Source organism: Pristiophorus japonicus, chromosome 4, assembly GCF_044704955.1.
Source record: "Pristiophorus japonicus isolate sPriJap1 chromosome 4, sPriJap1.hap1, whole genome shotgun sequence".
Taxonomy (NCBI): Eukaryota; Metazoa; Chordata; class Chondrichthyes; family Pristiophoridae; genus Pristiophorus; species Pristiophorus japonicus.
The window spans coordinates 3,384,298-3,405,460 of record NC_091980.1 but is presented as its reverse complement, the minus strand read 5'-3'; the positions used below and the strand labels follow the sequence as shown (position 1 = coordinate 3,405,460).

General features: G+C 53.1%; 1 protein-coding gene across 2 annotated transcripts in view; it reads right to left on the bottom strand.

Moving 5' to 3' along the window:
• The window catches only part of LOC139261981 (macrophage colony-stimulating factor 1 receptor-like), a 93,430-nt gene that overhangs the window by 33,075 nt on the left and 39,192 nt on the right, over positions 1 to 21,163 (bottom strand). For both annotated transcript variants that reach the window (XM_070877142.1, XM_070877143.1), the window contains exons 3-10: positions 19,335 to 19,506; positions 12,202 to 12,382; positions 10,788 to 10,903; positions 9,376 to 9,481; positions 7,973 to 8,166; positions 6,243 to 6,349; positions 6,023 to 6,149; positions 3,713 to 3,817 (exon numbers count right to left, since the gene is read on the bottom strand). In XM_070877142.1, the coding sequence (XP_070733243.1) occupies positions 3,713 to 3,817; positions 6,023 to 6,149; positions 6,243 to 6,349; positions 7,973 to 8,166; positions 9,376 to 9,481; positions 10,788 to 10,903; positions 12,202 to 12,382; positions 19,335 to 19,506 (1,108 nt within the window). The remainder of the gene's footprint in view (positions 1 to 3,712; positions 3,818 to 6,022; positions 6,150 to 6,242; positions 6,350 to 7,972; positions 8,167 to 9,375; positions 9,482 to 10,787; positions 10,904 to 12,201; positions 12,383 to 19,334; positions 19,507 to 21,163) is intronic.

The following is a 21,163-nucleotide window of genomic DNA, read 5'->3' as shown; positions in this document are numbered from 1 at the left end:
AGGGTGGAGGTGAGGGGTGAGAGTGGTGGGTGAGGGGTGAGGGTGGGGGGGTGAGGGGGGGGTGAGGGGTGAGGGTGGGGGTGAGGGGTGAGGGTGAGGTGGAGGTGAGGGGTGAGAGTGGTGGGTGAGGGGTGAGGGGTGAGGGTGGGGGGTGAGGGTGAGGGTGAGGGTGAGGGGTGAGGGTGAGGGGGGAGGGGGGGTGAGGGGTGAGGGGTGAGGGTGGGGGTGAGGGGTGAGAGTGGTGGGTGAGGGGTGAGGGTGAGGGGTGAGGGGTGAGGGTGGGGGTTGAGGGGTGAGCGTGGGGGGGGTGAGGGGTGAGGGTGGGGGTGAGATTGGGGGGTGAGGGTGAGGAGTGAGGGTGAGGGGTTGAGGGGTGAGGGTGAGGGTGGAGGTGAGGGGTGAGGTGGGGGGTGAGGGGTGAGGGGTGGGGTGAGGGGTGAGGGGTGAGGGTGAGGGGTGAGGGGTGAGGGTGGAGGTGAGGGGTGAGAGTGGTGGGTGAGGGGTGAGGGTGGGGGGGTGAGGGGTGAGGGTGGGGGGTGAGGGGTGAGAGTGGTGGGTGAGGGGTGAGGGGTGAGGGGTGAGGGTGGGGGGTGAGGGGTGAGAGTGGTGGGTGAGGGGTGGGGGTGAGGGGTGAGGGTGCGGGTGAGGGGTGAGAGTGGTGGGTGAGGGGTGAGGGTGAGGGGTGAGGGTGGGGGGTGAGGGGTGAGAGTGGGGGGTGAGGGGTAAGGTGGGGGGTGAGGGGTGAGGTGGGGGGTGAGGGATGAGGGTGGCGGTGAGGGGGGGGTTGAGGGGTGAGGGGTGAGGGTGAGGGGTGAGAGTGGTGGATGAGGGGTGAGGGTGAGGGGTGAGGGGTGAGGGTGGGGGGTGAGAGTGGGGGGTGAGGGGTGAGGGGTAAGGTGGGGGTGAGGGGTGAGGGGTGGGGGTGAGGGGTGAGGGTGGGGGTGAGGGGGGGGTTGAGGGGTGAGGTTGGGGGTTGAGGGGTGAGAGTGGGGGGGTGTGGGTTGAGGGGTGGGTGAGGGTGGGGGGTTGTATTGGCAGCTCAGGCTCTCCACTAGACAGATGGGAGGGGGGTGGGGAGGTTGGGGAATGGGGCTTCAGAGATGTTTGGTCTTAAATGTTTGTCCCATTGGACCACCCCCTCGCCCACCCACCCCCACTCTACTTACCTCAGTGTCAGCTGTGGCTCAGGGGGCAGCACTCTCTCACCTCTCAGTCAGAAGGTTGTGGGTTCAAATCCCACTCCAGGGACTTGGGCTCATAAATCTAGGCCGAAACTCCAGTGCAGTGCTGAGGGAGCGCTGCACTGTCGGAAGGGCAGTACTGAGGGAGTGCCGCACTGTCGGAGGGTCAGTACTGAGGGAGCGCCACACTGTCGGAGGGGCAGTACTGAGGGAGTGCCGTACTGTTGGAGGGGCAGTACTGAGGGAGCACCGCACTGTCGGAGGGTCAGTACTGAGGGAGCGCTGTACTGTCGGAGGGGCAGTACTGAGGGAGCGCTGCACTGTCGGAGGGTCAGTACTGAGGGAGTGCCGCACTGTCGGAGGGGCAGTACTGAGGGAGCGCTGCACTGTCGGAGGGGCAGTACTGAGGGAGCGCTGCACTGTCGGAGGGTCAGTACTGAGGGAGCGCTGCACTGTCGGAGGGTCAGTACTGAGGGAGCGCTGCACTGTCGGAGGGTCAGTACTGAGGGAGCGCTGCACTGTCGGAGGGGCAGTACTGAGGGAGTGCTGCACTGTCGGAGGGGCAGTACTGAGGGAGTGCCGTACTGTTGGAGGGGCAGTACTGAGGGAGCTCCGCACTGTCGGAGGGGCAGTACTGAGGGAGCGCCGCACTGTCGGAGGGTCAGTACTGAGGGAGCGCTGTACTGTCGGAGGGGCAGTACTGAGGGAGTGCCGTACTGTTGGAGGGGCAGTACTGAGGGAGCACCGCACTGTCGGAGGGGCAGTACTGAGGGAGTGCCGTCTTTCGGATGAGACTTTAAACCGAGGCCCCGTCTGCTCTCTGAAGTGGGCATAAAAGATCCCATGGCCAATATTTCGAAGAAGAGCAGGAGAGTTAGGATAAGGGGTCAGCCATTTAGGACTGAGATGAGGAGAAACTTCTTCACTCAGAGAGTGGTTAACCTGTGGAATTCTCTACCGCAGAGAGTTGTTGAGGCCAGTTCATTGGATATATTCAAGAGGGAGTTAGATATGGCCCTTACAGCTAAAGGGATCAAGGGGTATGGAGAGAAAGCAGGAAAGGGGTACTGAGGGAATGATCAGCCATGATCTTATTGAATGGTGGTGCAGGCTCGAAGGACCGAATGGCCTGCTCCTGCACCTATTTTCTATGTTTCTATGTTTCTATGTTTCTATGCCCTCTGCATTGGCCAATAAGCCAGTCAGTTGTGGCACCACCTTCTTTGGGCAACTCGGGATGGGCAATAAATGCCGGCTTTGCCAGCGATGCCCACATCCTGAGACAGGGTCCTAGCCATGGTCACAGCGGGTGGGATATCGATAGATTCAGCGAATGGGTTAAACTGAGGCAAATGGATTTCAATGTTGGCAAATGTGAGGACATCCACTTTGGACCTAAAAAGAATAGAACGGGGTACTTTCTAAATGGCGAACAGCTAAAAACAGTGAGTGTCCAAAGAGACTTGTGGGTCCACGCACTTCGACCTCGAATGTCGAAGGTTAAGGGGTGATTTGATCAAAGTTTTCAGGATATGGAGGGGAACAGATAGGGTAGGTCGAGAGAAACTGTTTCTGCTATTTGGGGATTCTAGGACCAGGGGGCACAGTTTAAAAACTGGGGCTAGGCCTTTCAGAGTGAAATTATGAAACACTTCTACACACAAAGGGGGGAACTCTCTTCCACAAACGGTAATTGATGCCGGGTCAATTGGTCATTTGAAATCTGCGATCGATAGCTTTCTGTTAACCGAAGGGCTATGGGCCAATGGTGGGTTTATGGAGTTAGGTCACCAATCAGCCGTGATCCCATTTACTGGCGGAGCAGGCTCGAGAGGCTCAATGGCCAACTCATGCTCCGATGTTCCTAGGAGAGGAATGAGCTCAAATGTGATGCTTTCCACTGCTGAATAGCCGGTTAACAGAAACTGTCCGTTTGTCTGTTTTCTGCTGTGATTGCTAGATTTCCCGACATAACAACAGTGTCTGTGTTTCAAAGTAATAGATTGCGTGATGGATTTCAGTGACACGAGAGTAATAAAAATCTCTTTCATTTACTGCGAATTATACGGGATGATTTTCCAGCTTTCCCACGGGAAGCCTCTGGTCCACCGGCAGATTATTGGCAAAGCCTGCACAGCCTGGTGATTGGGTTTACGATTGGCGCTGACAAGAGGGAGCTTGAAGGAGGAAGGAGGGGACTTTATATCAACTCCAGGAGAGAGTGAAATACCATGGTTTCAAAATCCGGCTGAAATTCAGCCTGACGTTCTCTGAAATGGAACACAGGTGTCTGCTTCTTCCATATCTCAGGGAGGTTAATGGTTTGCCACATGATTAGGACGCACTTTCTCAGATATCACAGCGATCGTAAATGGGGCTGATTTCAATCACTTGCCCCGCCTCAGTGTTCCTGGGGAGAGGGTCACGACCCCAGTGTAGAGAGGGTCACGACCCCAGTGTTAGTGGAGGCAAGGTCACGACCTTTGGTGGAGGTGGCGAGAGGGTCGGAAGGGGTCAGTCAAATCTCTTACGTTTCAGCATCTTCACTGCCACCTTGGTAGCCGAGTCCTCTTTGCCCAGTCCGTACGCAGTGGCCTCAACCACCTTCCCAAACGCTCCGGCTCCAAGGATCTTACCTGGGAAGAGAAGGTTTCAGGCAGTTAGTTCCAGGGATGGAGGTGGTGCAGGGTCACAGAGCAATACCCGGGGTCACAGGGCAATACCCGGGGTCACAGGGCAATACCCAGGGTCATAGGGCAATACCCAGGGTCACAGGGCAATACCCAGGGTCACAGGGCAATACCTAGAGGTCACAGCGCAATACCTGAGGTCACAGGGCTATACCTAGAGGTCACAGGGCAATACCTGGGGTCACAGGGCAAAACCTAGAGGTCATAGGGCAATACCCGGGGTCACAGGGCAAAACCTAGAGGTCACAGGGCAATACCTGGGGTCACAGGGCTATACCTAGAGGTCACAGGGCAATAGCCAGGGGTCACAGGGCAATAGCCAGGGGCACATACTTCAGCTGGCAAGACCCTAAGCTCTGGAACTCCCTCCCTAAATCTCTCTACCTCTTTTTCCTCCTTTAAGAACATCCTTAAAACCTACCTGTTTGAGTCACCTGCCCTAATTTCTCCTTGTGCGGCTCGGTGTCAAATATTTATTACATAACACCCCTGTGACGTGCCTTGGGACGTTTCACTACGTTAAAGGCGCTATATAAATACAAGTTGTTGTTGTTGTCATGGGGGAATTTTAACTCCCTCCGGCCCAGTAGAAACTGTGGGGGGGTGGGGGGCAGTTAAAATGAAGGGGGGAAACCGACCCACTGGCCTCGAGCCCTGATCCCACCGACTGCAGGCTCCATTTACAGGCACCAGAGACACCGTTCCCAAGCCCCAGGGGTCCTTGTTTAAAGATGCGGATTGACTCCCGATGAACTCCTTGGCCGCACCAATCACGTCCATCGGCACTTCCTCCCCCTCACTGTCTGAACTTGTGGACACATGGGGAAGAGCGTGGTGCCCATAGGCTCCACACCCAAAGATAACTGCACAGAAACAGGCCATTGGGCCCACCGCTCTGTGCCGGGGTTTATGCTCCACACCAGGCCCCTCCCACCCCTCTCCATCTCCCCCATCACCATATCCTTCTATTCCTTTCTCCCTCATGTGTTTATCCAGCTTCCCCTTAAATACATCGATACTATTCACCTCAACCCCTCCCTGTGGCAGCGAGTTCCACATTCTCACCCCTCTCTGGGTAAAGAGGTTTCTCCTGAATTCCCCATTGGGTTTATTACTGACTGTCTGATATTGATGGTTCCCAGTTCTGGTCTCCCCCACAAGGGAAAACATCTTCTCTACGCCTACCCTGTCGAACACCTTTCATAATCTTAAAGGCCTCTATCAGGTCATCCCTCACCCTTCTCCTTTCTAGAGAAATGAGCTCCAGGCTGTTCAGTCTTCCGTAATAGTTATAACCTCTTAGTTCTGGCATCAACCTTGTGAATCTTTTTTGCACCTTCTCCAGGGTCTCTATATCTCTTTTGCAATAGGGAGACCAGAACTGTGCACAGTGCTCCAAGTGTGGTCTACCCAAGGTATATGGAGACCAGAACTGTGCACAGTGCTCCAAGTGTGATCTAACCCAGGTATATGGAGACCAGAACTGTGCACAGTGCTCCAAGTGTGGTCTAACCCAGGTATATGGAGACCAGAACTGTGCACAGTGCTCCAAGTGTGGTCTAACCCAGGTATATGGAGACCAGAACTGTGCACAGTGCTCCAAGTGTGATCTAACCCAAGTATATGGAGACCAGAACTGTGCACAATGCTCCAAGTGTGGTCTAACCATGGTATATGGAGACCAGAACTGTGCACAGTGCTCCAAGTGTGGTCTAACCGTGGTATATGGAGACCAGAACTGTGCACAATGCTCCAAGTGTGATCTAACCCAGGTATATGGAGACCAGAACTGTGCACAGTGCTCCAAGTGTGGTCTAACCCAGGTATATGGAGACCAGAACTGTGCACAGTGCTCCAAGTGTGATCTAACCCAGGTATATGGAGACCAGAACTGTGCACGGTGCTCCAAGTGTGATCTAACCCAAGTATATGGAGACCAGAACTGTGCACAATGCTCCAAGTGTGGTCTAACCATGGTATATGGAGACCAGAACTGTGCACAGTGCTCCAAGTGTGGTCTAACCATGGTATATGGAGACCAGAACTGTGCACAGTGCTTCAAGTGTGGTACTTGAAGACTGGAGGGGCGAAAATCAGATTAACAATACACGAATATTGATGAAAAGCACTTTGCAGCGAGCAGCTACGTACCCAGACGAAGTTTCTCCCTGGGGAACTCCCATTTCTCGTTGTACGGAAGCTGGGTGGGGTCAATAAAGGTGTAGTCGTTCCCAGTGCCTGGCTCGATAATCTTCCAGCGGATCTGGTAAGTTGGTTTCTAGGATGACAAGAGTATTGACGGTAAAGAAGAGTTGGAGAGAGTCGGGAGCATTTCGCCCGGGTCGGTGAAATAGAGGGGCGCGGGTCTAACCTGCTTGTATTTGTAGAGCAGGAGAAGAAGGAAGCAGAGAAGCAGAAGGGCCAGTGCCACAGCGCTCGACAGCACGGGGGTGAACAAGGTATTTCTGACAGGGCCACCTGTGGAAACAGACAACATACGGTCGTTAAAAGCAGCCTTAAATAACGACGTACAGAACAAAAGCATGGAAGTTAGGTTAAACCTTCGACATCACCGGTTCGGTCCCCGCTCGGGTATGATGGCCAATTCTGGGCACCGTGCTTAAGGGTTTGGAGAGGGTGCGGAGGAGATTTACCATCAACTCCCCCACCAGAGAAAATAGTTTCTCTCTATCTACCCGATCAACTCCATTGATCATCTTAAACACCTCAATTAGATAGCCCATTAGTGGATCAGTAGGCAGCACTCTCTCCTCTGAGTCAGGAGGTTGTGGGTTAAAGTCCCACTCCAGGAACTTGAGCTCATAAATCTAGGCTGATACTCCCAGTGCAGTACTGAGGGAGCGCCGCACTGTCGGAGGGGCAGTACTGAGGGAACGCCGCACTGTCGGAGGGGCAGTATTGAGGGAGCGCCGCACTGTCGGAAGGGCAGTACTGAGGGAGCGCCGCACTATCGGAGGGGCAGTACTGAGGGAACGCCGCACTGTCGGAGGGGCAGTATTGAGGGAGCGCCGCACTGTCGGAAGGGCAGTACTGAGGGAGCGCCGCACTGTCGGAGGGGGAGTACTGAGGGAGTGCCGCACTGTCAGGGGGGTAGTACTGAGGGAGCGCCGCACTGTCAGGGGGGCAGTACTGAGGGAGCGCCGCACTGTCGGAGGGGCAGTACTGAGGGAGCGCCGCACTGTCGGAGGGACAGTACTGAGGGAGCGCCGCACTGTCGGAGGGGCAGTACTGAGGGAGCGCCGCACTGTCGGAGGGGCAGTATTGAGGGAGCGCCGCACTGTCGGAAGGGCAGTACTGAGGGAGCGCCGCACTGTCGGAGGGGGAGTACTGAGGGAGTGCCGCACTGTCAGGGGGGTAGTACTGAGGGAGCGCCGCACTGTCAGGGGGGCAGTACTGAGGGAGCGCCGCACTGTCGGAGGGGGAGTACTGAGGGAGTGCCGCACTGTCGGAGAGGCCGTGTTTCAGATGAGATGTTAAACTGTGTCTGCCCTCTCAATTATGGAGGAGTCACTCAGATACTCCAGTTCACAAGGAAAAAAAAACATAAAACTGAGTATTGATCTATATTAGGTGCCCTCACAGGTGGACATAAAAGATCCCATGGCGTTATTTCGAAGATGAGCAGGGGAGCTCTCCCCGGTGTCCTGGCCAATATTTATCCCTCAATCAACATAACAAAAAAAAAACAGATTATCTGGCCATTATCATATTGTTGTTTGTGGGAGCTTGCTGTGAGCAAATTGGCTGCAGTGTTTGCCACATTACAACAGTGACTGCACTCCCTGAGGGGCATGGCACGGACTGAATGCTGTCACTCCGGATGGGGTTTGACCAGAGTCTGTACAATTGTGACATCGCGTCCTCCCTCCCCTGTGTATCCCAGCCCTCGAGATAAAGGCCGACGTTCCATCAGCCTCTTTGATTACACGTTGTACCTGCGCACTCGCTCTTAGTGAGTTCTGACTTGGCCCGCTGAATCCCTCGGCTCCCCCACAGTTCCTCACCATTTAGTAAACGCCCTGGTCTATCGTTCTCGGGTGTGAGGTGGACCATACTCACTCACTCGCAGAGATCACTCACCGTGCACTGCGACGGAAGAGGAACTCGCTCCAGCTTTATTGAACGCGTGGCATTCCAACTGGGAGTCGGGCTTCACCGCGTGCAGTGGAATCGTGCTCTCCACCACCGTCCGTTCGTACTGGGCCTGGGAGACGATGGACGAGTTTGGCTGGGTGATCAGGAAGCTGGCATCCACCGTCCCATTCTCCCAGCACCTGCGTTGGAAGAAGAGTCTGAGTGTTTACGTTGGGGGGCTATCTGTTGCCTGTCGGAGTCACCCCGCCCACACCCCCACCCCCCCCCCATTCCCCCCCCCCCCCCCCCCGCTTCCCCCCAACACCCAGCCCCCAGACCCACCTGGAGTCTCCAGGGTTTGAAGCTTAATCACCAGGACACCGCTCCGAGCAAATATCCCAGGGAGAAAAATACCCCGAGGCACAAACCAAACAATTGTTCATCCTTTCAAGGTCCTGTCTGCCCTCTCGGGTGGATGCACAAGATCCCACGCCATTATTCTAAAAAAGAGCGGGCTGGAGGCACAGACGGCCAACTCCTGCTCCTTTTTCTTATGTTCTTATGTAACACGGCAAGTATTGGGGGCTAGGTCCTGGGGATGTGTTGGGGGCTAGTTGTTTGGGGCTAGGTGTTGGGGAGTGTTGGGGGGTGTTGGGGGCTGGATGTTGGGGAGGTGTTGGGGGTTAGGTGTTGGGGGTAGGTGTTGGGGGGTGTTGGGGGTTAGGTGTTGGAGGGGTGTTTGGGGTTGTTGGGGGTTAGGTGTTGGGGGGGTGTTGGGGGGTGTTGGGGGCTGGGTGTTGGGGGGGTGTTGGGGGATGTTGGGGGTTAGGTGTTGGGGGGCTTTTGGGGACTGGGTGTTGGGGAGGTGTTGGGGGGGGTGTTGGGGTGTGTTGGGGACTAGGTGTTGGGGGCTGGGTGTTGGGGAGGTGTTGGGGGCTGTGTGTTGGGGGGGTGTTGGGGCTAGGTATTGGGGGGTGTTGGGGGCTGGGTGTTTGGGGGGGGGTGTTGGGGACTAGGTGTTGCGGGCTGGGTGTTGGGGGTATGTTGGGGACTAGGTGTTGGGGGCTGGGTGTTGGGGAGGTGTTGGGGTGTGTTGGGGACTAGGTGTTGGGGGCTGGGTGTTGGGGGGGTGTTGGGGGGGGTGTTGGGGAACAGGGGTCCTTGTGTATGGGAAGGGCCTAACGCCTCTTTCAGGCGCAGATCCCGGGCGACGACAATGGAGCCTTGACCAATATGATGGGCGACGTGCGAATGTGGGCCTGCATGCCTTCCACCTTATCGGGCGCCCGTTTCATGCCTGTAACAGTACGCGCGGCCTCAGCCCGCGTCTGTTCAGTCTGTGTATCGTCATCGCACTAACTGGCCCCCTCCCCGCTCCAGAAACCGGCAGCTCGCGTTATCTCGTCTACCTGTCTCTCTGCATCGGGCACTGGTACCAGAGAATGGTCGGGGCGGGGAACCCACTGGCTCGGCAGAAAAATACATCACCCCTCCTGATGGTCACCGTTGGCTTTCCTGGGTGGGGAGAGAAAGACAAGGAAAGGTTCAATCATCAGGGGTGCAGGTGCCTACACAAATCTTTGAAAGCGTAAGGATAAGTTGAGAAGGCTGTTAAATAAAAGTGTCTGAAGCCGAAGTAACGGAGAGGGTTGATGAGGATAGTACGGTGGTGCTGTGTATATGGACTTTCAAAAGGTGTTTGATAAAGTGCCACACAATAGAATTGTTAGCAAAATTTGTTCATGGGATTAGAATCAGGAGACACAGTCTAAGGATAAGGGATAGGCCACTTAGGACTGAGATGAGGAGAAAATTCTTCACTCAGAGAGTTGTTAACCTGTGGAATTCACTGCCGCAGAGAGTTGTTGAGGCCAGTTCATTGGATATATTCAAGAGGGAGTTAGATATGGCCCTTACAGCTAAAGGGATCAAGGGGTATGGAGAGAAAGCAGGAAAGGGGTACTGAGGGAATGATCAGCCATGATCTTATTGAATGGCGGTGCAGGCTCGAAGGGCCGAATGGCCTGCTCCTGCACCTATTTTCTATGTTTCTATGTTTCTAATAAAGGGGCAGTGACAGTGTGGATACATTGGCTGAGGGACAGAGAGCAGGGAGGAGTGGTGAACAGTTGTTTATCAGACTGGAGGGAAGTATACAGGTGGCGTTCCCCTGGGATGGGTATTGGGACCACAGTTCTTTCTGATATACATGCAACTCTCGATTATCCGGGTCCCTCGGGGATTGGGCTATGCCGGGTAATCGATTTCTCCGTTACAGCGATTGACATTATAAAGTTAAAACCCGACGCCTTCCCGGGCTGAAGGACTCTGATCTCACCGGCCCGATGCCTTCCCGGGCTGAAGTTTTAAATCCCGTTGCAATGGTTTCCCGTTGGACCTGTGTGCGGATAATCGAGAGTTGCCTGAATATTAATGACCTGGACTTGGGTATACAGGGCCTCATTTCAAAGTTTGCAGATGATACGAAACTGTGAAATGTAGGGAGCGGCAGAGGATAGGGACAGACTTCAGGAGGGCGGGTCAGATTGGTGAAATGGGCAGACACAGGGCAGGAGCTGGAGCCTGGGACAACCTGGCTATTGGGGAAAGGCTCTGAGAGATAGAGCGGGGACATCAAAGGATTGGGAGGGACGAGGCTTGTGGGAATAGGGAAGGGATTGAGGGTGTGGGGACAGGCTGATGGAGAATCACCAGGGAGGTAGGACAGTGCAATCTGACACGTGCTCCGGCTCTCCGGACAGGGGGAGGCTCGGTCAGGGGTCAAAGGATTTCTCGGTCGTTTTAATGAGTCCTTACTTACGATTTATGAATAGATGGAAGGTCAGGGAGGAATTTGCTTTTCCATTGGACGCAAAGAACGTGTATGAGCCGCTCTCAGTCTCCTTCAGTCGCACCAGTGACAGCGAACTCTCGTACCTGCAATCAAATAAATAGCTGCAAAATCACAGCACTGAATCTGTCCCCTCCTCTCTCCCTCCCCACTTCCCCTCCTCCTCCCCTCTTTCCTTCTGTTATATAGGCAGACTATAGATATACTCTCTGTATAGTCTATAGTTGCATAAGATGGAGACTTGTTACCTGATGTACTATCAATGAGGTTTACACTGTGTATATACAATGCTGGAACCACTAGAGGGTGCAACTGGTGAAGACCGGGGTTTCCTGCCCCTGTGGCAGGGGCTGTCCACAAGAGGGGAGAGCTGAGGGTCACCTGTATAGGTGTGCAGGACCCAGTATAAAAGGCTGCCCACCATGCCTGTGCCTCACTCTGGAGTTACGAATAAAGGGCCAAGGTCACTACAGTTTGAGTACAACACATTGCCTCGTGGAGTCATTCATAAGTGCATTACAGACATAACACCCTCCTCCTCCCCTCTTCCCCCCCCACTTCCCCTCCTCCTCCCTCGCCCCTTCCCTCCCCTGCCCTCTTCCCCTTCCCCTCATCCTCCCATCCCCTCTCCCTCCCCTCTCCTCCCCCTCCCCTCCACTCTCTCCTCTCTACATAACACCTCCTGCCCTCCTCATTCCTCTCCTCTCCCCTACACCCTCCTCTTCCCTCTCCTTTCCCCTTTTGCTCTCCGCTCGTATCCCTCCCTCTCCTCCCCTCTCCTCTTTCCCACATCAGTGACTACACTCCAAAAGTACTTAATTGCCTGCGATGCACCTTGAGACGTCCAGTGGTTATGAAAGGCGCTATATAAATGCAAGTCTTTCTTCTTGCTTTTCCTCTCTCCTCTCCTTTGCTCTGTCCCCCACCACCCCTCCTCTCGCCCCCTCTCTCCTCCTGCCCCCTACTGGGATCTGGAGCTCAGTACCAGGCCAGTTCACTGACCCACCAGCCCACTGGGACACCACACTGTTTAACTTTTGAGTATTGAATTTATTTTTCAGTGTATCATAGGCACTTATTGCACAGCAGGAGGCCATTGGGCCCATCGAGCCTGTGCTGGCTCTGTGACAGAGCGATCCAATCAGTCCCACTCCCCCCGTTCTCTCCCCATAGGCACTGTTCAAAGACGGCTGAGATTGATAGATTTTTGGATATTAAGGGAATCGAGGGATATGGGGATCGGGCGGGAAAGTGGAGTTGAGGTCGAAGATCAGCCATGATCTCATTGAATGGCGGAGCGGGCTCGAGGGGCCGAATGGCCGACTCCTGCTCCTATTTCTGATGTCCTTATGTATTGTTTGGTGCAGCTCCTCGGACACGTTACCTATTGTACAACACTTTGAAGGTGGTCTTGTGAACAGGGGTGTTATTCCTGCTCTTGTAGATCCACTGCTGCTCCCTCAGTTGGGGATAGGCCTCGATGCTGACGTGGAGTTGGAGGTTCTCTGCGACATCTGCGTCCAGGATGGTCCCCTGCTTGGTGGAGATCTGCAGGTAAGCGTTCTCTGTCAACACACAATGAGGAATCGAGTGACTTCCTGCGATCAACGGCCCTGCACCCACTCCTGAACAACATTTAACCAGCGCACAATTACGATGGGTGCATGGCAGCCAAGGAGGTCAGGATTCTGTGTCTCGTCTCCTCAATGGACGAATAATCCCAGGATCGAGAGTTCAAATCCCACCACGGTGGTTTTTTCCCCAAAAAAAATCTGCATATAAAAAGCTGGTCTCGGTAAAAGTGACCGTGAAGCTGCCCGATTGCGGTAAAAACCCAACCGGGTCACTGATGTCCCTTTAGGGAAGGGAACCTGCCGTCCTTACCCGGGCCGGGCCTATAGGTGACTCCCGTCAGCTGTGGCTCAGTGGGCAACACTCTCGTCTCTGAGTCAGAAGGTTGTGGGTTCAAGTCCCACTCCAGGAACTTGAGCACAGAAATCTAGGCTGACACTCCCAGTGCAGTGCTGAGGGAGTGCTGCACTGTCAGAGGGCAGTACTGAGGGAGTGCTGCACTGTCGGAGGGGCAGTACTGAGGGAGTGCTGCACTGTCAGAGGGCAGTACTGAGGGAGTGCTGCGCTGTCGGAGGGGCAGTACTGAGGGAGTGCTGCACTGTCAGAGGGCAGTACTGAGGGAGTGCTGCACTGTCGGAGGGGCAATGCTGAGGGAGTGCTGCACTGTCAGAGGGGCAATGCTGAGGGAGTGCTGCACTGTCAGAGGGCAGTACTGAGGGAGTGCTGCACTGTCAGAGGGCAGTACTGAGGGAGTGCTGCACTGTCGGAGGGGCAGTACTGAGGGAGTGCTGCACTGTCAGAGGGCAGTACTGAAGGAGTGCTGCACTGTCGGAGGGGCAGTACTGAGGGAGTGCTGCACTGTCAGAGGGCAGTACTGAGGGAGTGCTGCACTGTCGGAGGGGCAATGCCGAGGGAGTGCTGCACTGTCAGAGGGCAGTATTGAGGGAGTGCTGCACTGTCAGAGGGCAGTACTGAGGGAGTGCCGCACTGTCGGAGGGCAGTACTGAGGGAGTGCCGCACTGTCGGAGGGGCAGTACTGAGGGAGTGCTGCACTGTCGGAGGGGCAGTACTGAGGGAGCGCCGCACTGTCGGAGGGCAGTACTGAGGGAGTGCTGCACTGTTGGAGGGCAGTACTGAGGGAGCGCTGCACTGTCGGAGGGCAGTACTGAGGGAGCGCCGCAATGTTGGAGGGGCAGTACTGAGGGAGTGCAGTACTGAGGGAGCGCCGCAATGTTGGAGGGGCAGTACTGAGGGAGTGCCGCACTGTCGGAGGGCAGTACTGAGGGAGCGCCGCACTGTCGGAGTGGCAGTACTGAGGGAGCGCTGCACTGTCGGAGGGGCAGTACTGAGGGAGTGCTGCACTGTCGGAGGGGCAGTACTGAGGGAGCGCCGCACTGTCGGAGGGGCAGTACTGAGGGAGTGTTGCACTGTCGGAGGGCAGTACTGAGGGAGCGTCGCAATGTTGGAGGGGCAGTACTGAGGGAGTGCTGCACTGTCAGAGGGCAGTACTGAGGGAGTGCTGCACTGTCAGAGGTGCCGTCTTTCAGATAAGACGTTAAACTGAGGCCCCGTCTGCTCTCTCAGGTGGATATAAAAGAGGGAGTTCTCCCTGATGTCCTGGGCAAACCTGTCCCACCCACCCTTTCCCTCAAGGACTGTTTGTCCCATCTGTGACAGAGTCTGTGCCTCTCGTATCGGACTGTTCAGCCACCAAAGAACTCACTTCAGGAGTGGAAGCAAGTCTTCCTCAATTCTGAGGGACTGTTTATGATGATGATTTATCCCTCAATCAACATAACAAAAAAAAAATAGACTATCTGGTCATTATCACATTGCTGTTTGTGGGAGCTTGCTGTGCGCAAATTGGCTGCCGCATTTCCCACATTACAACAGTGACTACACTCCAAAAGTACTTCATTGGCTGTAAAGCGTTTTCTTTCTTTCCAGGATTAAATGCATTAAAAATTAGCTATTGGATTTGATGACCCGAAGACGCATGGATCTTTGTGAATAATATTCTATGTTGTTCACATTCCGACACTAAGAACATAGAAACATAGAAAATAGGTGCAGGAGTAGACCATTCGGCCCTTCGAGCCTGCACCACCATTCAATGAGTTCATGGCTGAACATGCAACTTCAGTACCCCATTCCTGCTTTCTCCCCATACCCCTTCATCCCCCGAGTAGTAAGGACTTCATCTAACTCCTTTTTGAATATATTTAGTGAATTGGCCTCAACTACTTTCTGTGGTAGAGAATTCCACAGGTTCACCACTCTCTGGGTGAAGAAGTTTCTCCTCATCTCGGTCCTAAATGGCTTACCCCTTATCCTTAGACTGTGACACCTGCTTCTGGACTTCCCCAACATTGTGAACATTCTTCCTGCATCTAACCTGTCTAAACCTGTCAGAATTTTAAACGTTTCTATGAGGTCCCCTCTCATTCTTCTGAACTCCAGTGAATACAAGCCCAGTTGATCCAGTCTTTCTTGATAGGTCAGTACCACCATCCCGGGAATCAGTCTGGTGAATCTTCGCTGCACTCCCTCAATAGCAAGAATGTCCTTCCTCAAGTTAGGAGACCAAAACTGTACACAATACTCCAGGTGTGGCCTCACCAAGGCCCTGTACAACTGTAGCAACACCTCCCTGCCCCTGTACTCAAATCCCCTCGCTATGAAGGCCAACATGCCATTTGCTTTCTTAACCGCCTGCTGTACCTGCATGCCAACCTTCAATGACTGATGTACCATGACACCCAGGTCTCGTTGCACCTCCCCTTTTCCTAATCTGTCACCATTCAGATAATAGTCTGTCTCTCTGTTTTTACCACCAAAGTGGATAACCTCACATTTATCCACATTATACTTCATCTGCCATGCATTTGCCCACTCACCTAACCTATCCAAGTCACTCTGCAGCCTCATAGCATCCTCCTCGCAGCTCACACTGCCACCCAACTTAGTGTCATCCGCAAATTTGGAGATACTACATTTAATCCCCTCGTCTAAATCATTAATGTACAGTGTAAACAGCTGGGGCCCCAGCACAGAACCTTGCGGTACCCCACTAGTCACTGCCTGCCATTCTGAAAAGTCCCCATTTACTCCTACTCTTTGCTTCCTGTCTGACAACCAGTTCTCAATCCACGTCAGCACACTACCCCCAATCCCATGTGCTTTAACTTTGCACATTAATCTCTTGTGTGGGACCTTGTCGAAAGCCTTCTGAAAGTCCAAATATACCACATCAACTGGTTCTCCCTTGTCCACTCTACTGGAAACATCCTCAAAAAATTCCAGAAGATTTGTCAAGCATGATTTCCCTTTCACAAATCCATGCTGACTTGGACCTATCATGTCACCTCTTTCCAAATGTGCTGCTATGACATCCTTAATAATTGATTCCATCATTTTACCCACTACCGATGTCAGGCTGACCGGTCTGTAATTCCCTGTTTTCTCTCTCCCTCCTTTTATAAAAAGTGGGGTTACATTGGCTACCCTCCACTCGATAGGAACTGATCCAGAGTCAATGGAATGTTGGAAAATGACTGTCAATGCATCTGCTATTTCCAAGGCCACCTCCTTAAGTACTCTGGGATGCAGTCCATCAGGCCCTGGGGATTTATCGGCCTTCAATCTCATCAATTTCCCCAACACAATTTCCCGACTAATAAAGATTTCCCTCAGTTCCTCCTCCTTACTAGACCCTCTGACCCCTTTTATATCCGGAAGGTTGTTTGTGTCCTCCTTAGTGAATACCGAACCAAAGTACTTGTTCAATTGGTCTGCCATTTCTTTGTTCCCCGTTATGACTTCCCCTGATTCTGACTGCAGGGGACCTACATTTGTCTTTACTAACCTTTTTCTCTTTACATATCTATAGAAACTTTTGCAATCTGCCTTGATGTTCCCTGCAAGCTTCTTCTCATACTCCATTTTCCCTGCCCTAATCAAACCCTTTGTCCTCCTCTGCTGAGTTCTAAATTTCTCCCAGTCCCCGGGTTCGCTGCTATTTCTGGCCAATTTGTATGCCACTTCCTTGGCTTTAATACTATCACTGATTTCCCTTGATAGCCACGGTTGAGCCACCTTCCCTTTTTTATTTTTACACCAGACAGGAATGTACAATTGTTGTAGTTCATCCTTGCGGTCTCTAAATGTCTGCCATTGCCCATCCACAGTCAACCCCTTAAGTATCATTCGCCAATCTATCCTAGCCAATTCACGCCTCATACCTTCAAAGTTACCCTTCTTTAAGTTCTGGACCATGGTCTCTGAATTAACTGTTTCATTCTCCATCCTAATGGAGAATTCCACCATATTATGGTCACTCTTCCCCAAGGGGCCTCGCACAATGAGATTGCTAATTAATCCTCTCTCATTACACAACACCCAGTCTAAGATGGCCTCCCCCCTAGTTGGTTCCTCGACATATTGGTCTAGAAAACCATCCCTTATGCACTCCAGGAAATCCTCCTCCACCGTATTGCTTCCAGTTTGGCTAGCCCAATCTATGTGCATATTAAAGTCACGCATTATAACTGCTGCACCTTTATTGCATGCACCCCTAATTTCCTGTTTGATGCCCTCCCCAACATCACTACTACTGTTTGGAGGTCTGTACACAACTCCCACTAACGTTTTTTGCCCTTTGGTGTTCTGCAGCTCTACCCATATAGATTCCACATCATCCAAGCTAATGTCATTCCTAACTATTGTATTAATCTCCTCTTTAACCAGCAATGCTACCCCACCTCCTTTTCCTTTTATTCTATCCTTCCTGAATGTTGAATAACCCTGGATGTTGAGTTCTCAGCCCTGATCATCCTGGAGCCACGTCTCCGTAATCCCAATCACATCATATTTGTTAACATCTATTTGCACAGTTAATTCATCCACCTTATTGCGGATACTCCTTGCATTAAGACACAAAGCCTTCAGGTTTGTTCTTTTAACACCCTTTGTTCTTTTAGAATTTTGCTGTACAGTGGCCCTTTTTGTTCTTTGCCTTGGGTTTCTCTGCCCTCCACTTTTCCTCATCTCCTTTCTGTCTTTTGCTTTTGCCTCCTTTTTGTTTCCCTCTGTCTCCCTGCATTGGTTCCCATCCCCCTGCCATATTAGTTTAACTCCTCCCCAACAGCACTAGCAAACACTCCCCCTAGGACATTGGTTCCGGTCCTGCCCAGGTGTAGACCGTCCGGTTTGTACTGGTCCCACCTCCCCCAGAACTGGTTCCAATGCCCCAGGAATTTGAATCCCTCCCTGCTGCACCACTGCTCAAGCCACGTATTCATCTGCGCTATCCTGCGATTCCTACTCTGACTAGCTCGTGGCACTGGTAGCAATCCCGAGATTAATACTTTTGAGGTCCTACTTTTTAATTTAGCTCCTAGCTCCTTAAATTCGTTTTGTAGGACCTCATCCCTTTTTTTACCTTTGTCGTTGGTACCAATGTGCACCACGACAACTGGCTGTTCTCCCTCCCTTTTTAGAATGTCCTGCACCCGCTCCGAGACATCCTTGACCCTTGCACCAGGGAGGCAACATACCATCCTGGAGTCTCGAAGTTACATTTTTAACAGCAAGCAAGTGTTTTCACAAGCTTAGAATCGTACAGCCCCAAAGGAGGCCATTGGGCCCATCGAGCCTGTGCCGGCTCTGTGACAGAGCGATCCAATCAGTCCCACTCCCCCCGCTCTCTCCCTGGCAAATTTTTCCCTCTTTCAGTATTTACCCAATTCCCGGTTTGAAAGTTACGATTGGATCTGCTCCCACCGCCCTTTCAGGCAGCGCGATCCCGATCACAACAACTCGCTATGTAAAAACATTCTCCTCATCTCCCCCTCGGGGTCATTGAAGGTTGGCATGTCGTCATTGAAGGTTGGTATGCAGGTACAGCAGGCGGTTAAGAAAGCAAATGGCATGTTGGCCTTCATAGCGAGGGGATTTGAGTACAGGGGCAGGGAGGTGTTGCTACAGTTGTACAGGGCCTTGGTGAGGCCACACCTGGAGTATTGTGTACAGTTTTGGTCTCCTAACTTGAGGAAGGACATTCTTGCTATTGAGGGAGTGCAGCGAAGGTTCACCAGACTGATTCCCGGGATGGTGGGACTGACCTATCAAGAAAGACTGGATCAACTGGGCTTGTATTCACTGGAGTTCAGAAGAATGAGAGGGGACCTCATAGAAACGTTTAAAATTCTGACAGGTTTAGACAGATTAGATGCAGGAAGAATGTTCCCAATGTTGGGGAATTCCAGAACCAGGGGTTACAGTCTAAGGATAAGGGGTAAGCCATTTAGGACCGAGATGAGGAGAAACTTCTTCACCCAGAGAATGGTGAACCTGTGGAATTCTCTACCACAGAAAGTAGTTGAGGCCAATTCACTAAATATATTCAAAAGGGAGTTAGATGAAGTCCTTGCTACTAGGGGGATCAAGGGGTATGGTGAGAAAGCAGGAATGGGGTACTGAAGTTGCATGTTCAGCCATGAACTCATTGAATGGCGGTGCAGGCCCGAAGGGCCGAATGGCCTGCTCCTGCACCTATTTTCTATGTTTCTATGTTCTTTTGCCAATCGCCATCAATCTGTGTCCTTCTGGTTACCGAGCCTCCTGCCCGCAGAGACAGATCCCCCTATCTACTCCATCAAAACCCTTCATGATTCTGACCCCCTCTATAAAATCTCTGCTTCACCTTCTCTGCCTCTCTGGGGACTGAAGTCCTCTGTCAATGTTATGATTGCGTGCAGACTTTGGTGGAGTGCCCTGTGACCGCGGGGACTTCACACGACCAATTAATGGCGACGGCTCGAGGGGACGTGACTGAGTGTAAGTGGGTCCAGGATGGGCACGCACGCCCGCCACACTCTGCCCCTACACCCGCCCCAGCCCTCCCGCGTTCTGTGAGCCGCCAAGGCCAAGGCTCGTGATTATTACCAACAACACGCAACGATGTCATGGCCGATACGTCCTCCTGCTTCCCTCGGTAATCGGTTTCCGCCACACAGGTGAAGTTTCCCGAATCGGATCCATTCACTGCGTCAATTCGCAGCGATGCCGTAAATGTGAACAGGTGATTATAATGTCGGTCGAGAGTAACAGAGACAGGCTGGAGGGAGAAAACACATTGCAACTGCTTTCAAAACTGCCACTCAATTCATTACAACATAAAGCACCGGAAACAGTATTCATCCCATCAACCCAGCTCCCCCAACAGCCCATGTACACACCCCTATCATCGACCCTACCCACCCATTGAATCCCCTCCCACAGCCCATGTACACACCCCTATCATCGACCCTACCCACCCATTGAATCCCCTCCCATAGCCCATGTACACACCCCTATCATCGACCCTACCCACCCATTGAATCTTCCACAGCTCATGGACACACTCCCCGATCACGGACCCTACCCACCCATTGAATCCCCTCGCACAGCCCATGTACACTCTCCCCTATCACAGACCCTACCCACCCATTGAATCTCCAACAGCCCATGTACACACTCCCCTATCACTGACCCTACCCACCCATTGAATCTCCCGCAGCCCATGTACACTCTCCCCTATCACAGACCCTACCCACCCATTGAATCTCCCGCAGCCCATGTACACACTCCCCTATCACAGACCCTACCCACCCATTGAATCCCCTCGCACAGCCCATGTACACTCTCCCCTATCACGGACCCTACCCACCCATTGAATCTCCCGCAGCCCATGTACACTCTCCCCTATCACTGACCCTACCCACCCATTGAATCCCCTCCCACAGCCCATTGACACTCCCCTATCATTTTAAGCAAATAGTACACCATCAGCCAATGAGTTTCATCCCATGACCCATTGCCCCATTACAGAATGTCTAGCCGGCCTTGAGGAGCTTAGCTCCATTGATACCACTCAGCAAGCTTTGACCAAGAGTCTGGTTCAACTTGCCTTTATATAGTGCCTTTAATTGTGTGCAACCTTCCCAAGGCACATCACAGGAGCATTATCAATCTTTGCAAAATTTGAGACTGAGCCGTGTAAAGAGCTATTAGGATAGGAGGGTAGGTTTTAAGGGGCACCTTGAAGGAGGAGGGTGAGATGGAGTGGTTTAGGGCCCAGGCAGCTGAAGGCACGGCCACCGATGGTGGAGCGATTAAAATCAGAGATTCCTAAGAGGCCAGAATTGGAGGAGTGCAGAGATCTCGGGGGGTTTTAGGGCTGGAGGAGGTTACAGAGATAGGGAGGGGTGTAGGGCTGGAGGAGGTTACCAAGATAGGGAGGGGTGTAGGGGCTGGAGGAGGTCAAAGAGATAGGGAGGGGTGTAGGGGCTGGAGGAGGTCACAGAGATAGGGAGGGGTGTAGGGGCTGGAGGGGGTTACAGAGATAGGGAAGGGTGTAGGGGCTGGAGGAGGTTACAGGGATAGGGTGGGGTGTAGGTGCTGGAGGGGGTTACAGAGATAGGGAGGGGTGTAGGGGCTGGAGGAGGTTACAGGGATAGGGAGGGGTGTAGGGGCTGGAGGAGGTCACAGAGATAGGGAGGGGTGTAGGGGCTGGAGGAGGTTACAGAGATAGGGAAGGGTGTAGGGGCTGGAGGAGGTTACAGGGATAGGGAGGGGTGTAGGGGCTGGAGGAGGTTACAGAGATAGGGAAGGGTGTAGGGGCTGGAGGAGGTTACAGAGATAGGGAGGGGTGTAGGGGCTGGAGGAGGTCACAGAGATAGGGAGGGGTGTAGGGGCTGGAGGAGGTTACAGAGATAGGGAAGGGTGTAGGGGCT